At 54.4% G+C, this 17,788-nt stretch overlaps 1 protein-coding gene across 1 annotated transcript; it reads left to right on the top strand.

Moving 5' to 3' along the window:
• Positions 1-809: 809 nt before the first annotated feature.
• Positions 810-17,297, top strand: TRIM27 (tripartite motif containing 27). The gene is made up of 8 exons (XM_047103219.1): positions 810-1,278; positions 2,304-2,399; positions 4,804-5,034; positions 10,622-10,644; positions 12,433-12,548; positions 12,680-12,712; positions 14,237-14,263; positions 15,711-17,297. Exons 1-8 carry the CDS (start codon positions 859-861, stop codon positions 16,304-16,306), a joined length of 1,542 nt encoding a protein of 513 aa, XP_046959175.1. The 5' UTR covers positions 810-858; the 3' UTR covers positions 16,307-17,297.
• Positions 17,298-17,788: the final 491 nt, after the last annotated feature.

Below are 17,788 nucleotides of genomic sequence, written 5' to 3'. Positions count from 1 at the left end.
TCCTGGAAACGCCACAACTGTCCTCGCCAACTCCACCCCCACCCCCGCCCCCCGCCCCCCACAACTAGGCTGAGGCCGGGGGCCGGGCAGGGACCCTGAGCAAAGCCCGGGTGAAGGTGGGGGGATCCAGGCTCAGGGAGGGGAGGTCCAGGCCCGGGGAGGTGGAGGGGCGGTCCAGGGCTGGGGAGGTGGTGGTGGTGGGGTCCAAACGTGGGGAGGTGGGTGGAGGTCCAGGCTCGGGGAGATGCAGGGGTGGGTGTCCAGGCCCGGGGAGGTGGAGGCGGGGTCCAGGCCTGGGGGGAGGGGGGACTAGGCCCCGGGAGGTGGAGGGGGGGGGTCCAGGCCCGGGTAGGTGTGTCCAGGCTCAGGGAAGTGGGGGGAGCTCCAGGCCCGGGAAGGTGGAGGGAGTTCCAGGCCCGGGGAGGTGGATGGGGAGGGAGGTCCAGGCCCGGAGAGGTGTGTGGGGGCGATCCAGGCCCGGGGCCGCGGGAGGCGAGGCGCGCACGGACCCGGGGCGGTGAAGGCGCGCGGGATCCCGGCCCAAACCCCGCCCCCGGGCCGCCCCTTCCGCTCGCGCCGGGATCCGCTCGGACGCGGCCACGTCGTCCTGCGCGCCCCGAGCGCCGGCCGCGCGAGTCCGGCCCGCGGCGCCCCTCGGCGGCCCCCCTCCCCCGCCCCTCGCGCAGCCGCGGGACCCCCGCCCCCCCCCTTCCGGCCCCCCGGCCCCACGCCCGCTCGGCCCCGGGGGCGCGCCGCGGCGCAGGGAGGGCGCGGCGCAGGCGGGGGAGGCCCAGCGCGCGCGCGCCCCGGGGTCCCGGCCCGGGAGGCGCCGCCCGGAAGCGGGAGTGGGGCCGCGCCATGGCCTCCGGGAGCGTGGCCGAGTGCCTGCAGCAGGAGACCAGCTGCCCCGTGTGCCTGCAGTACTTCGCCGAGCCCATGATGCTCGACTGCGGCCACAACATCTGCTGCGCGTGCCTCACCCGCTGCTGGGGCGCGGCGGAGACCGACGTGTCGTGCCCGCAGTGCCGGGAGACCTTCCCGCAGCGCCACATGCGGCCCAACCGGCACCTGGCCAACGTGACCCAGCTGGTGAAGCAGCTGCGCACCGAGCGGCCGTCGGGGCCGGGCGGCGAGATGGGCGCGTGCGAGAAGCACCGCGAGCCGCTCAAGCTGTACTGCGAGGAGGACCAGATGCCCATCTGCGTGGTGTGCGACCGCTCCCGCGAGCACCGCGGCCACAGCGTGCTGCCGCTCGAGGAGGCGGTGGAGGGCTTCAAGGTGAGGGCCGCGCGGCGCGCGGACAAAGGCGGGCGGGGGGCGGGGGCGGGGGGCTTCCTCCTCCCCGCCTAGAAAATGGCTGAGCCGGACGCGGGCGCCGCAGCCGTCATTTCCTCCGCGGAGCCCCGGCGCCCGCGTGCGGGGGAAGCCGGGGGTCTCCCCGTCCCCCCCCCCCCACCCCCGGGCCCTTCCCCGCGGAGACCCGCCCCCCCTCCCTGGACCGCGCGCTCCGCACACGGATCGCTCGCGCGGAGCACACGCGCACGGTGACCGGCAGGTGCTCGCGTCCCGCAGGTGCGCGTGCCTCCGTCTGCGCGCGCTTCCCCGGCCCTGGCCTGGGCTCCGGCCTGTTCTGGAAGCTCACGGAAGGCAGCGGGGTGCTTTCTTGCTGGAGGCAGTTAGGAGCCCCGAGGCTCCGGAGTTAGCAGCTACTATGAAGGTTGAACGAAACAGCACGAGTGGGTGGCCCTTGTGAAGCGTCGAGCCAGCACGCTGGCACAGCCAAACAGCCACATGGAAACAGAGTGTTGAGTGTGACAGTTGTCAGGCTATGTGTGGGGAACGCATGTGCTGTTGTCCGTGTGTTTGAGGGCTGCGGGAAAGGCACACGAGCAATGGCCTGTGTGTGTAGGTGAAAGTGACTGCATTCATGCATAATTAGTCACGTAGCCTTTACGGTGTTTTCAGGTACATTATTTTAGACTGGCGATAACCTTCGAGGAGGCTGCGAAGGTAGTGGTCAGGGCATTTTCTCAGTGTGCGCCTCTGAAGAGCCCCCGCTTACCCCTAAGCCTCCACTCACCTTTTCGGTGGAGGATGCCTTCCTGGGATAGGCAGGCCCCCCGCAGGTTTAAGACACACACACTGACTGCCAAAGAGAGGAGTGACCCCCTGTGCCCTGGGATTGGCGGTACGGTCCCAGGACAGGCTCTAACCAGGGAATGTGGTCCCGCGTGGGTAATAGGCACAATGGCCATGCTGAGGTCTGCCTAATTTCCAACTGTGCAACTTTTTGCTTTTGCCAGGAGCAAATCCAGAACCAGCTGGACCATCTGAAAAGAGTGAAAGACTTAAAGAAGAGGCGTCGGGCACAGGGGGAGCAGGCCCGAGCTGAACTCTTGGTAAGGGAACTTGGAATTCACTGCTAATATCGCCACTGCTGCTCACTCTGTCTCGTGTGAGGCTGTGACTTCCCTTAACGTATCCAGTCAAGCCATCCAGAACTTCTAGATGCAGATGAAACAACCCCATATGGCAGTTGGGGACTCACCTGGAGAACCGAGGGGTTCCCACATTTGGGAAGAGCTGAGGTTGGGACCCCTGGAGATCTGACCTATCAAAAGTGTAACCTGTTAGTTTTGTGTACATGGGGTTGATCCTTGACGACACTGAACACGTGAAATTCTTGGCCATGGTTAGCTTCCTTTGGTGCCATTCTGCTGACGGCTTATGAAGTGGCCTCAGCAAGTGACTGATGTCCTAATTTGTGATCGAGATGTGTGTGTGTGTGTGTATTTTTTAACAGCCAAAACAAAATAAACTAGAAGTACAGACTTTTTTTTTTTTTTTTTTTAATATTTACTTATTTTTGAGACAGAGCACAAGCAGGGGAGGGTCACAGGGAGAGCGAGACACAGAATCAGAAGCAGGCTCCAGGCCCCAAGCTGTCAGAGCCCATTGTGGGCTCGGGGCTCGAACCCACAAACGGTGAGATCATGACCTGAGCTGAAGTTGCTCAGATGGAGCAAACCAGGTGCCCCCATAGACTTTTATGATATATACTTATATATCCACCATATAGGTGCTTGAGTAATTTTTTAAAATAGTAAATAAAATATTAGAAATTCCCTTGGGGTGCCTGGGTGGCTCCGTCAGTGAAGCGTCCGACTTTGGCTCAGGTCGTGATCTCGCGGTGTGTCGGTTTGAGCCCTGTGTCGGGCTCCGTGCCGACAGCTTGGAGCCTGGAGCCTGCTTCAGATTCTGTGTCTCCCTCTCTCTTTGCCCGTCCCTGCTCACGCTGTGTCTCTCTTTCAAAAATACATAAAACAATTAAAAAAATTTTTTTTAAAGAAATTCCCTAGAGGTGCTTACATCTGAAAGGCAAGTCTTAGACTAGTAGAGTCTGGCACCATCTTGTGAAATTTTGTCAGTCCTGGACAGGGAACTTCTCAGGATGCCTTCAGACACCACCGTTTCCTCTGCCCACACCATCCTCTGAGACCTCAGCTCCCCTTGCTTGAAAATAGTTCTGATGGATGGAGAGTGTCTTAGTGAGCCTGAGTGGACTCAAGTCACCATGCACACAGCCATTGTGTCCCCTGGGGGACGGTTGTCAGAGGGGAGGAAGACCCATCTCTGAGAACCAGGACTCTTGCACATGCTTCTTGGCCCTGACACTAGCCAGTTGGGTAGATGGAGAGAGTGATACGCCCTCCCTGGACCGGTCTGCTCCTCTGTGAAGTGGGTAGTCTGGCCTCGTGGTTTTTAGCAAGGCTGGTACTGCTCTCTCCTTCCCTCCAGTGCTGTGTGGTTTGGTTGTCACTTGAGGAACTGAGTGACTGGGGAGGGGAGGGCAGAGATCCTGAATGTCCTGCAACGGGACAACAGGGTCATGCCAGGCAAACTTGTCCCCCCACCAGAGTGCCAGTAACAACCCTTTTGAGAAGCACTGAGTCAGTTACCCTTTAAGGTCTCTTTCAGCTTTAATTTTCCATTTCTAAGATTACATTGTATCCTTTATATCTTTAAAAAACTCAGTGTAGCTAAGGAGAGGTGTGACCTTGTGGGAAGGATTTAAAACAAGCGTGTGAGCATCACTGTCCCACAGTGAGTGCTTAGGAATGGCGGTTAGTCGGATGCTTCAGAAGGGATATCCTCAGGAGTCTGGCTTAGAAAGCTTCTGTAAAGGGCCAGATAGTAAGTATTTTTGGCTCTGTGGGCCGCATCATCTCTGTCACAACTGCTCAACTCTTGTAACTTGACGACAGCTAAGTACAATATGTGAACGATGGGTGTGGTTGTGTCCCAATAAAACTCTATTCCACAGGAGTAAACAAAGGGAGTTGAGCACAGAGCTTTAAGGGAGGCCTGTCATTGGGAGGTGGGGTAGAGAAGGGAGGGCGGACTGGCTTTGGCAAACAGGTCTGCACCAGGAGGGAACACACCCAGAGCCAGGGAGGGGGTAGTTGATGAACACCCCTGAAGGACAGAAAGAAGGTACGGGTGACATGGGAAGGGCCTCAGTGACGTGGCCAGGGTCATGATGCAAGGAATAAGTGTTCCAGTCCGTCCCCCGTATCTGACCCATCACTTCCTGGCAGTCTTTCATGCCTCCCAGCCCCCTGCCAGGCAGGTATGTTCTCCTCTCTTACCTTCTGTGGCTTCTCTGTCACTGCGTGTGCTCCGCGAGAACACTGGGATGGGATGATGGGGGGGGGGGGGGGCGCTGACAGTCCAGGACAAACACAAAGGGCACTAGAAGAGAGCCTTCCCTCTCCTCAGTGCCCCTGCCTGTCCCCTGCGCAGAGCCTGACCCAGATGGAGAGGGAGAAGATTGTCTGGGAGTTTGAGCAGCTCTATCACTCCTTGAAGGAGCATGAGTACCGCCTCCTGGCCCGTCTGGAGGAGCTGGACCTGGCCATCTACAACAGCATCAATGGTGCCATCACCCAGTTCTCCTGCAACATCTCCCACTTGAGTGGCCTGATTGCCCAGCTGGAGGAGAAGCAGCAGCAGCCCACCAGGGAGCTACTGCAGGTAAGCGTCAGCGCACCTGTCCACACGGCCCGCAGGGAGCTCAGTGGGTAAGAAGTGCTGTGATCACAGGCAAGGTTCTCGGCTTCTCTGGGCCTCAGTGACCCGATCTCCTGGTGTAAGGAGGGGTTGGGCCCACATGCCATGTAAAGACCACGCCGTGCAGTATCTCGTCATTTTAACTAACATGCACACACGTGTGAGCACAGCCAGCAAACGGTCAGCACTGGAGCCGGGGTCATTGGCCCAAGCCGCCCTGGGAGTCAAGCCTGGCCTAGGGCCTGTGATACGGCTGGGTGGCCCCCCAACCCAGCCAGACCAGGACAGAGCTGGTGTTCACTCCGTGCGTGTGGATAGTCTGCTCTGGGTCAGGCACTGGTCCAGGCACGGGGTGGATGGTGCAGGGGCTCTCCTGAAATTCATCTCGTGTGGAGGTCGGACAACAAAGGAGTGAACAGCGATAGAAGAGATGTTGATAAATGCCGTTAAAAGGGAGATGATGGCCAAGGTCAGGGGTCAGCAAAGTGCTCCCCTCCTGTTTTTCTGTGGCCTGCGGGCCCAGCATGGTCTTTACACTTGTAAGTGATTGGAAACCATCAGAATTTTATTTTGTGGAACGTGAAATTATATAAAATTCTGACTCCGTCGTGTGCGTGCTGTTGGCACGAAGCCACACAGTGCATCGTTGCTTTTCCACTGCCAGAGCAGAGGGTGCACCTGTGAGACCCACACGGCTCGCAAAAGCAGAACGTGCTGTGTGGCCTTTGAGAGCTAGTGTCTGACTCCTGCTTTAGGATAAGAAGGCCTAGCCTTGAACCTTAATGAGCACCGGTATTTCATTGCCAGGGAGCAAAGGAGGACTTTGCAGAGGGAACACGTGGCCAGCGTGTGCGGCAGAACGTGACCAGGAGGAGGGAGGGGGACGGCAGGGTCCCACGCAGTCGAGGGCTGACATCCACTTGGTTTAAAGCCGTGGGCACCACAGATGCTCTTCTGTAGGAACACTGGACAGTGTGGGGCAGGACCCACGTTGGGGACAGGGGTCACTGGCAGGGTGAGGGACACCACAGGGGCGGGTGAGTATGTCGAGGAGTAAGACCATGACGAGAGGCAGGAAAGTACTCGGAGGTGGGGTGGGGTCGTGGGGCTTTGCGGGGAGGGGATGCTTAAAGAAACGAGGTAAACAAGCAGAGTCTGCTGTAAGGATGCGGGTCGGGAACATCACTGAGGCTGTAAATCACTGCTGTCTGCCTGAGAGGGAGGGCAGAAGGGAAGGAGGACCGACGTGTGCGTAGGAGTTAGTTCAGGAAGATCTTTGGGGGGACAGGAGGGTGAGGGGAGGATGCAGGCAGGGTGAGGCTGGGCAGGTGACCCTGGTGTCTTTTGTTCTCTTGACTTTGGAAAGCAGGATCCTCTATTGTTACCGAGCAGGAGTTTGGGAAAATGTGGGCTTTGGAGAATGGGGGGAAGGTTTTAAATAATTGTTTCAGAGTCTGGGAAGACCAGGTGCTTTGTGAGACGTGGGAGGGTGACTCGGTCAGGGAACGTCAGTTTGTACTGGGGCCAGTCTGCCCTGTCGTGTGACTTTCTTTGAGACCAGACTGCTGGGGTACAGGCCCAGGGGAAGCTGGAATTTGCGTGTATCCAGGATTAGGGCTTTATTAGGTGGAGTGGAGAGGTTTTTTTCGTTTTATTGGGAGAGAATTTACATAAGTTCATCATTTCAACCATTTCTTTTTTTTTAGTTTTTTTTTATTTTTAATGTGTATTTATTTTTGAGAGAGCGACAGAGTTTGAGTGGAGGACAGGCAGAGAGAGAGAAACACACAATCTGAAGCAGGGTCCAGGCTCTGAGCTGTCAGCACAGAGCCCGACACAGGGCTCGAACCCACGGACCGTGAGATCATGACCTGAGCTTAACAGAGTCACCTGGGTGGCTCAGTTGGTCAAGGCTCTGACTCTTGGTTTCAGCTCAGATCATGATCTCAGGGTCATAGGATCAAGCCCTGCATCAGGCTGAGTGTGGAGCCTGCTTGGGATTCCCCCTCCCTCTCTCTCTCTCTCTCTCTCTTTTTCTCTCTCCTCCTCCTCCTCCTCCTCCTCCTCCACTGCTTGCACTCTCTCTCTCAAAAAAAAGTGTACATTCAGCAGTATTTAGTAAACTCACAGTATTGTTCGATCATCACAACTCTGTAGCTCGGGAAGGCTTTCATGATCTCAGAAGGAAACCTTGTATCCATCCGTTGAACAGTCAGTCACTCGGTTCTACCCACTGGCCACCGCTAGTCGGCTACATGTCTCACGGGTTTGCCTGTTAGAGTCTGGCACCTGCAGGCCTTTTGTCTGACTCCTTTCACTCGCAAACCTTATTCTCGGTTCAGCTGTGTCAGTGCTGCATTTGCTTTCGCGGCTGGGTGACGTTCCACTGTGTGGATGCGCAGCGTGTTATGTTTCCTCGTGTGGTATTCCGTTCGTGAGTTGGCGGACGTGTGGCGATTGTGAGTGGCGCTCTGAACGGCAGCGCCTGACTCGCTTCCCGCCTGGTTGCATCATGTGATCAGGGGCCACGTTCTGGTCTGAGTGGATGTGCTGCCAAAGCGAGCGCTCGGCCTTTTATTTATTTTTTTTTTTTAATTTTTTTTTTTCAACGTTTATTTATTTTTGGGACAGAGAGAGACAGAGCATGAACGGGGGAGGGGCAGAGAGAGAGGGAGGCAGAGAGAGAGGGAGACACAGAATCGGAAACAGGCTCCAGGCTCCGAGCCATCAGCCCAGAGCCCCACGCGGGGCTCGAACTCACGGACTGCGAGATCGCGAGATCCCGCAAGATCGCGAGATCTTGACCTGGCTGAAGTCGGACGCTTAACCGACTGCGCCACCCAGGCGCCCCGCGCTCGGGCTTTTAAAAATTATCATTACTTCTTGGGGCGCCTGGGTGGCGCAGTCGGTTAAGCGTCCGACTTCAGCCAGGTCACGATCTCGCGGTCCGGGAGTTCGAGCCCCGCGTCGGGCTCTGGGCTGATGGCTCAGAGCCTGGAGCCTGTTTCCGATTCTGTGTCTCCCTCTCTCTCTGCCCCTCCCCCGTTCATGCTCTATCTCTCTCTGTCCCCAAAATAAATAATAAAAACGTTGAAAAAAAAAAATTATCATTACTTCTTAAGGCCGATGATACTTGCGAGGACAATTTTGAAAGGATGGATCTGTTGAAGAAAAGGGCCGTGGACATGGAGGAGGGAGAGGGTCTTGATCACGACCAGAGTGGCTACGGTGGACAGCATGGGAAAAGTGGGCTGAATCTTACTTCACAGGGAACTGTTAGAAGCATTCCCCGTGAGGTCAGGGACAGGACAAGATGCCCGCTGTTGCCTGCCTCTACTTAACATTGTATTGGAGGCTTTTGTTTGTTTTCTCACAATTTTTAAAATGTTTTGTTTATTTATTTTATTAACTTTTTTTATGTTTATTTTTGAGAGAGAGAGAGAGACAGAGTGTGAGTAGAGGAGGGCCAGAGAGGGAGACACAGAATCCGAAGCAGGCTCCGGGCTCCAAGCTCCAAGCCGTCAGCACAGAGCCCGACGCGGGGCTCGAACTCACAAACCGCGAGGTCATGACCTGAGCTGAAGTTGGACGCCCCACCGACTGAGCCACCCAGGCGCCCCTAAAATGTTTTATTTTAATGTTCATTTATTTTTGATAGAGACAGCACAAGCGGGGGAGGGGCAGAGAGAGAGAAGGAGACACAGAATCCGACAGTCTCCAGGCTCTCAGCTGTCAGCACAGAGCCTGATGCAGGCCTCGAACTCCCAAACTGTGAGAACATGACCTGAACGGAAACCAAGAATCGGATGCTTAACCGAGGGAGACAGCCAGGTGCTCCCAGAGTAGCAAAATTTTCCTAATTCGATACGCTGTTAGCAAAGATGTGGGAGAGAGAACTCCTATGCTGGTGGGAAGACCAAGTGTTTGGCAGTATTTAACAAAGTATGTGTGCAATTAGACCTGTACCAAGGGTCCTTGCAGGAATTTACCTAGGTATGAAAATAGGTACAAAAATGCAGACACACAAAGTTACACAATGTGACATTGTAATAGCAAAGTACTGGGAAAAACCCACCTTCCAGACTGAGACTGGTTGAATCAATTCTGCATGTGTACACGCGATGGGATAGTAGGCAGCTGTACGGAAGAGGAAGGAAGATGCCCGTGAGACCCATGCACTGATGCGGTGTGTCCAGGAATGTGTTCAGTGAAAAAGCGCAAAATGCAGCATATGCTACTTTCTGTGGAAGAAAAAAAGAGATAATTGAAAGTCATGTATCTGCTTCTTTTTGCAGAGGAAACCATAGAAGGATAAACCAGGTGGGGGAAATGGATGGAAAGGGATAGGGTAAAAAGTGACAGAGACTCTGGCCAAGTCTCAGTTTTTAGCACCAAAATAAATAAGAACAGTGATGGTTTATAGCCTATTAAAGTAAGAATATATGAGTCCATACTAATAATAAATAGGAGGAAACTACTCTTTCCAGGAGAATGTCGATTAAGTGATATGGGAGGAATTTGGGGCGCCTGGGTGGCTCAGTTGGTTGAGTGTCCGACTTCATCTCAGGTCATGATGTCAGGTTTGTGAGTTTGGGCCCCACGTCCCGCTCGCTGCTGTCAGCACAGAGCCCACTTCAGATCCTCTGTTTCTCTCTCTCTCTGCCCCTCCCCACTTGCACTTTCTCTCTCAAAATAAGTCAATAAACTTAAAAAAAAAAAAAAAAAAAAAAGATGATTAGGGGGTGCCTGGGTGGCTCAGTCGGTTAAGTATCTGACTTCGGCTCAGGTCACGATCTCACAGTCTGTGAGTTCGAGCCCCGCGTCGGGCTCTGTGCTGGCAGCGCAGAGCCTGGAGCCTGCTTCGGATTCTGTGTCTCCCTCTCTCTCTGCCCCTCCCCGGCTCATTCTCTCTCTCTCTCTCTCTCTCTCTCTCTCTCTCTCTCTCTCAAAAATAAATAATAAAGATTAAAAAAAAAAAAGAAGATGATTGGTTAAAGAAGAATATGGACTGTGGGTTAGATAATTGTTGCGTCCGTGTTCATTTTCTTGGGCTTGATTACTGCGATTGTGTAAGAAAACATGCTTGTCCTTAGGAAGTACACACAGAAGTATGAAGGGGTAAAGGATATAATGTAAAGAGTGATCTCAAATGGTTCTGAACATAAATGTGTTCATAGTGATTTGGTGACAAGTGTACACGAGCTATGTGCTAGCAGTTTTTCTGTGTATTTGAAATTATGTCACGATAAAAAGTCGAAGCAAGTTGGACAAGTGAACAGTTGGGGTGCATGGGTGGGGTACTTGACTTGGGAAATTTGATCAAGATGTCCTTGGCCGGTGGGGCAGGAGCCGGACACAGGAAATGCTGGGACAGCAAATCGTGTGCCTCCTGGTTTCCTTGCCCCGATTTTTAGCCTCTTGACTGGGTTGTGTCCACGTCTCCCTGGCTTCTCACAGGAGGGCCAGCCCACGGTTGGGTTTTCAACAGACATCCCTGAAAGAAAAGCGAAGTTACAACTTCTCACAGTTACCCTTCTCCTTTCTCTCGTAGGACATCGGGGACACGTTGAGCAGGTACAGTGTTCTCTCCCCCCAGTGTCCAATCAAGTGCAGGATGGCGTGTCCCTCACACTCCTAAGTCCCGAAAGGAGCCCAGAGCCTCGGAAGGATATCTTCCCCAAGTGACATGTCCTGCCCGTCTCTGGACTGAGTCACTGTGTGCAGAGAGCCACATGGACCATGGATCTTCTCAGTAAAACTCAGGAATTACTGACAAATTGTGAGGGTGAAGGATGGAATTGTGCTTGTGTTTTGTGAGGACACGTCTGGGGACCTAGTGAAGGCTCCCAGGGGCCCAGTCACTTCTTACGGGTTGCAGAGTCCTGTCCCCGCCACCCCTCCTGGTTCCATAATGGGGAGAAGAGAATGGCTCAGGGTTACATAATTACTGCCCCGTTCCGGGGATCCCGGCCTTGTCCTCATTACTCCTGGGCTGTGTCCGCGATGGGGAGTGAGGGAGAGCTCCCTGGATGCCGGGCCAGGAACAGCAGGGGCACCCCCATGTGGGCAGGTGTTTGCAGGGCAGACAGTGAGGGCCAGTGGGCTGGGCCTCGGGGACACGCTGTTTGGTGCAGGGGCAGAGACTGACTTTGAAGGAGCCGGACGCTGAAGTTGCTTGACATGCTGAACGGTGAAAACCTCTGGGGGGCTGCAGCTGGGCCGTGAGGGAGCACTCCCCAGGGGCCCTGAGGGAGCACTTCGGAGCCGCATGAGGGAGCACTCAGGAGCTGTGAGGGAGCACTCGAGGGGCCCTGAGGGAGCACCCCAAGAGCTGGGGCAGGGCCTCGTGCGTCCGTGGAGTGACTTGGCTGGGAGGCCATGTGGATAGAATTATGTTGGTAAAATTGCGGGTTTTGAGGAGACGGATTAGAACGCGTCCAGTCCCAGTCACGTGGCCCCGGTGATTACGGCCCTTACTTGTTGCTTGTGCTGTTTGGTGCCACAGTCCATCCTGGCCCAACCTAGGGAGAGCAGGTCCTTCAGAGCCCAGCACCTCGTGACGTTCGTGTTTGGGTTTGGCCATGGGAAGTAGGGAACCCAATATCTCATTGGCTTAGGGCTTAAACATGATACAACGTCTGTCGCCGTGTAAGAGACGTGCAGGTAGGTGGCCCGGGGCTCGTCTGCTGGTTTCCTTGCCTTCGCTCTTCTGCGGTGCCCGAGTTGTGGTCCTGGATCTTACAGTCTAAGGTGGTTGCTGGAGCGCTAGCCAGCCACACTCCTCTTAAAGCAGGCTTCTCAATGGGCACAAGACCCTTCTTCCGTCTCATCGGTCAGAACTCAGCCACAAGGTCACATCTAGACCGGGCAGCCAGGAACCCAGGAAAGCTCGGAAGATGGGAGAAGGGGTATCCGGGAGGCAGTTGGCAATCGGTTTTCACCATAGACCCACCCCCCCCAACCCCCACAAGCAGGGAGCAGAGTGGGCACCTCTCTGAAGATGTTCTCCCCGTGTTTGGGAACCTGAGGGCACTGGGTCATTGTCCACCGTGAAGCTCAGGTCTTGGATGGAATCTGGTGCTTTCTGGCAAGTCAGCCCTATGTTCAGTTCAGGTGGACCTTCCTGAGGACAGGCCATTTGAAAATCCCTGAGCTACGTGCTGTGGGGGGTTTGGAATGAGCAAGATGTTTCTTCTGCTCTTGTCGAGAGGATCACAGTCTAGGAGGGGAGCAGGGAAAGAGTTGTGATGGCTGCTTTTAAAGACCGTTTGCCAATGTAACCCAGGCTTTGTCTGGGATCCTGAAGTTGTGGGGTTGGGGGACGTATTTACTCATTGTTTTGTTTTGTTTTTTTTAACTTAGAGCTGAAAGAATACGGATCCCTGAACCTTGGATCACACCTCCAGATCTGCAAGAGAAAATCCACATCTTTGCACAAAAATGTCTGTTCTTGACAGAGAGTCTGAAGCAGTTCACAGGTAATGCAAGCAGAGAGATCCACTGGGGGAAATGGATTCATGCTCTGAACATCTGCACATAGCCTGAGGGGAAGATCGATATTCCAGGCAGCTGTGGGATGCAAACTGAATGTCTCCTTTTCTCCCCTTAGAAAAAATGCAGTCGGATATGGAGAAAATCCAAGGTAAATACGTACATTTACTGGGCTTTTGATGTTGAAGTTTCCTGGGAAGATGAACATCTACTTAAAAAAAAATTTTGTTTTAATGTTTATTTTTGAGAGAATGAGAGAGCACGAGCAGGGGTGGGCAGAGAGAGAGGGAGACACAGAATCCGAAGCAGGCTCCAGTTTCTGACCTGTCAGCACAGAGCCCCACACGGGGCTTGAACTCACAGACCAGAGATCATGACCTGAGCCCAAGTCGGATGCTTAACCGACTGAGCCACCCAGGTGTCCCATTTAATAATTTTTTTTTTTTTAATTTGAGAAAAAGAATGAACAGAAACTATGCCAGTTGTACTTGATGTGAGCCGGTATTTAACATTATAACTTCTGCCCGTGGGCACTGGTGCTGACCAGGTCGGGGGGTCACGCCGCACCTGCAGGGCAATGGCGGGAACAGGGTTTCAGGAGTCAGACCACCCAGGGCCCAGCTCTGGCGCTTAGGAAGGATTCCACACTGTAGTTTCCTTGTCTGTAACGTGAGGAAAGTAGTTCTCACCTCACAAGGCTGTAGAACTAAGTTAGTTACCATTTCTAAAGCCTTTAGAATGGGGCCTGACACATGATAAATCCTATATTTTTGTTTATTAGATAAAGTGTTTTAGGTATTTAAGAGAAGCCCCTTTAAATGTAAAATTTTCTGGTCACGAGCCACATTCAGTTAGGAGTTGAGTTTATCCTAAATGCTAAAGTTCCTAGGTGGTCTTGTGGGATCCGAAACCCTTATATGGAAGTGAACCCTTTTCTTGTTTATTACAGCTTACAGATCCCCATAATCTCTGGTGGTTTCCTGTATGACGTATGCTAAGACCTTGTTTGCATTTTATCTTTTCAGATACACACTCTTTTGGCATCTTAGCAACACTTAGGTAGGGGACACCCAATGTCTTCCACAAGCAGACAGATAGGGAGAAACTCTACCAGAGACTGGATGATCCCAGAAGTGGTCAGTTCAGTGGTCAGTGCAGACGTGACCTTCCTTGCTGTGGCTCTCCTGCCACTTAAAAGGCTCGTGAGAGCTCATTTGTGAGCATGCTTTGTCCACTGGGAAGTGCCTTTCAAGTGAGTGGTCCTGTTTTCCCAGCACGGTAGCGGCTGTCACGCAGCCCCTAGAGCAGAGGCGGCTTGTGGAAGCCAAGAATTCTGTACTGTGTGAACATGGAACGAGTTTCCCCCTGCAGAGCCAGCTGGCCCACTTTGGGGTGGGGTCCTTGATCTTGGCTCAGTTTGGCCCCATTTGCTACCAGCCTCAGGCACATGGTTATCCTTCCCACCCACAGTTCCCAGCCCCCTTCCCCTCGGATTCTTGCTTGAACGATGGAGTCACGTGCCCTGTAGAGAACTCTGTGCACGATGGCAGCAGGGATTCTGGGCTGTGTAATGAGGCCGCGGCTTCATGGTGACGGTGACCAGAGCCCCTTCTGTTAGGCATTTCTTGGAAATACTCACATGACGTCCATAACTTCTTCTCTCTTGTTCTTTCAGAATTGAGAGAGGCTCAGTTATACTCAGGTAGGTGATGGAGACAAAACTGTATGGAAACAGGAGTAAAAACCCTAAAGCCCAAACTACTGTCGTGAATGATTTGAGAAACTGCCTAAATTTGGGCTCTTCGGGTTATGTGTGTAAAAGTGATAAACACAACCAGATAAAAACCATTGTCTCTATGTGTTTGCAACGTGTTTGCTTCCTAAAATGCCCCAAAGCTGAAGCCAGTGGAGGAAGTGGAGGCCAGGAGCTTGAGGAGAAGCCTCTCCCCCTTCCCACCGTGCCCTGTGGCTCTGCGGCCCAGCCTCAGGACCGCCGTGGGCTTCCACTTAGTGAGCTCGGCTTTTGTTCTCAGCTGGGGGTCCAGGAATGTCGGGTCCTCCCATCTCTGGGCGGGAACTGAACGAAGCCCCCTCCCCATGACCGTCACTGTCACCCAAGGGTCAGGGGACTGGGTCCCAAGGACCCAGAGGCACTACATTATGGGTGTGTGCTGTCTGCAGTCATGTGCACCCCCCCTCAGGAAGACAGGTGCTCTGAGCACAGCAGGTCTACATTCGTTGGTGTTGGCGACTGTGATCCGTATTCCACTGTTTCAGCAGGTGCTAAGCGCATGCCTCGCGTGTGTCCTGCCCTGTCTGACACCGTGCAGGGTGCCGTAGAGGGAACAAAGGAGCAGGAGACACTGTTCTGCCCTGGAGTTTAGTGTCTGCTGGGAGGTTCAAGGCACACCCACGGCATGGCAGACAGATGACTGTGCACAGATTGTTGAACCACGAACCCAGTGTGGGCCCAGGTCACCTCCCCGGTTGCCCATCATGAAGCTTTCATGGGAGTCCTTCAGCCTGCCTGGGCTGTGGTTTGGAGTTTTCCTCCCGAGCAGGATTTGACAGGCGTGTGAGAGCCCCTGGCAGTTCAAAGCGGGAAGTCCCCACACGTTGGCAAGGTGCACCCAGGGATGTGGCGTGGGCGAGAAATCATGTCGGGCCTAAGGGAGGGAGAGGGTGATGGCACGGCTCGCTAACAACAACTTTTTGATGAAGATGTGGGTCTTGCACCGGACGTTAAAAAGAGATGACTGGGGTTTTTTGCACGGTTGAGTAAGGATACAAAAGAGTGATTTGAAAGGCGGGCAAATTGGTAACAGGATTGCAGTCCCTTATTCACATACCTCGGATCCCAAAAGCTGTGTGGGAGATTCAGCCGATAATGGGTAATGTGGCTTAAGATGTAGAAGAAAGGGAATGGAGGTAAAACCTCGGCACTTTCGACATACCTGGGCTTGGAAAGGTGATGAGCCAATGCAGAGTCATTTTGGGGATGTTGAGTCCAGGATGAATTTGAGGTGAAGGCAGCCTACAGGGGGCGCTCGTCTTCTCCCCTTGGGGAGGTGGGGGAGAGGCCAGGAGCCCTCCAGGCGCTCTGCGGGCCCTTGGCTCACCTGCCCCTCGCCTCCCCTCTGTCTATGCAGTGGATGTGACTCTGGACCCGGACACGGCCTACCCCAGCCTCATCCTCTCCGATAACCTCCGGCAAGTGCGATACAGCTACCTGCAACAGGACCTACCTGACAACCCCGAGCGCTTCAATCTGTTCCCCTGTGTCTTGGGCTCTCCGTGCTTCATCGCTGGGAGGCACTACTGGGAGGTGGAGGTGGGAGACAAAGCCAAGTGGACCATCGGTGTCTGTGAAGACTCGGTGTGCAGAAAAGGTGGCGTGACCTCGGCCCCCCAGAATGGATTCTGGGCCGTGTCCTTGTGGTACGGGAAAGAGTACTGGGCTCTCACCTCCCCAATGACTGCCCTCCCCCTACGGACCCCTCTCCAGCGGGTGGGGGTTTTCTTGGACTATGACGCTGGCGAGGTGTCCTTCTACAACGTGACTGAGCGGTGTCACACTTTCACTTTCTCTCATGCTACCTTCTGCGGGCCCGTGCGGCCCTACTTCAGCCTGAGCTACTCGGGGGGGAAGAGTGCGGCCCCACTCATCATCTGCCCCATGAGCGGGATCGATGGGTTTTCCGGCCATGTTGGCGACCATACTCATTCCATGGAGACTTCCCCTTGAGGAGGTGAACTCAGGCCACCGGGGCTGGCGGCCGTGATCCCACCCCGGGCGGCAGGCGGCTTGCTGCCTCGCCGCTTCTGTTGTCTCAGCCGGACGCCCTTAGGCTCCCCAGGTCCTGCAGCGGGACGCGGGGTGTCCGCGTTCTCCACCCTCTCCCCCTTCCCGTGCAAATTGTGAGATGTAATGACACGTGCCAGAGTGCCCAGAAACAAAAACCGGATGTCCACCTCCGTTCAGCCCGTCCTGGAGGGGAGAGAGTGTGGACGGCCCTTGGAGAGCCGCTGGGGACACTTCACCGGGGCTCCGCCCGGCACCCTCTGTTTTGGCCCCACAAAGTGGTCACGGATATTTGCTGTTTTCTGGGCTGAGGCTCCTTTTTAAGAACCTGGAGAGGAACCACAGGGCCCTGCCAGCATGGCTCCCTCGATCCCGGGTTCTCCTTGGGGAGTCGTACCTCTACCCCATTCCCATTCTGCCGTAGTTTTATTAACTCCATTAAAGAGGCCTCTGTGTGTTTTGATTAGTTACAGTTATTTTACAGTAACGGTGGGAAGTGGCGCCACCTCTGTTATGAGATAATGTTCTAATCAGTGTGCTCTTTGCCTCTGTCTGTTCCGAGGGCTTTGTCTGCTCCCTCCATTCTGACCGGTGCACATCATCCAGGATAACTTCCTGCCAACGCTATCCACTGTCCCCAGATCCCCCTCACACTCCCATTTGTGGACTGACGGTCAGTCATATCCCATCCCTGGAGTGATTCTGAGGCACTATTCCAGGGATTCATTGACTTTTTGCCTCCTTTTCTCCATTTCCTGTGGGGAATGGCCTTTCTAGTATGTGTACCATTGAGGGGCAGCTCTGTCCCCATAGCCGTCGGGTCACGAGGCTAAACGGATCACTTCAGCAGGCCCCCACGATGGCTCTTCGTCCTCCTTTCCTTTGGGTATATGGCCCCTCTGTTTGAAAATAAAGTGACCATGGATGTTGTTTACATTGTTGTTGCTTTCCGGGTCTTGGTAGGATTGGGTTCAGATGTTGGGGCGGGGTTGAAGGGGTTGGCTCGCGGTGAGTTCCCTATGGGTCCGAATCCTGGTCTGGCCAGTGTTTTACTTCCACCTGGATGATAAAACAAGTTTGGGTGCCACGTCCCTGCTTCCTAACGGTGCCGAGAGAGCAGTGTCAGCTGTTCACTCTCTTGTAAGTTCACCAGGAAAGGGTTCTCAAATCCTTCTCTTTTAAGTTTATTTATTTTGAAAGAGAATGTAAGCAGGGGAGGGGCAGAGAGGAGAGACAATCTCAAGCGGGCTCTGCACTGCGGGGCTTGAGTTCACGAACCATGAGATCATGACCCAAGCCAATACCAAGAGTCGGACGCTTAACTGACTGAGCCACCAGGTGTCCTTCCCAAGTCCTTTTTATAGCTGGCGGTGGGATAATGCAGCAATGCTTGGCATAGATCAGAGGGCCCAGAACTTGCTTCCC

The sequence above is a fragment of the Lynx rufus genome, unplaced genomic scaffold (genome assembly GCF_022079265.1).
Source record: "Lynx rufus isolate CCGP_SWC_20201006 ecotype Redwood Valley unplaced genomic scaffold, mLynRuf1.p SCAF_6, whole genome shotgun sequence".
Classification (NCBI taxonomy): Eukaryota; Metazoa; Chordata; class Mammalia; order Carnivora; family Felidae; genus Lynx; species Lynx rufus.
This window is presented reverse-complemented; position numbering and strand designations above follow the sequence as displayed.

What these genes read in the sequence shown, in the direction of transcription:
- TRIM27 (XM_047103219.1), top strand. Translation starts at nt 859, where the DNA reads ATGGCCTCCGGGAGCGTGGCCGAGTGCCTGCAGCAGGAGACCAGCTGC. An exon ending in AGGCCCGAGCTGAACTCTTG is followed by an intron (nt 2,400 to 4,803) that starts GTAAGGGAACTT and finishes TCCCCTGCGCAG; the next exon opens with AGCCTGACCCAGATGGAGAG. An exon ending in CCACCAGGGAGCTACTGCAG is followed by an intron (nt 5,035 to 10,621) that starts GTAAGCGTCAGC and finishes TTTCTCTCGTAG; the next exon opens with GACATCGGGGACACGTTGAG.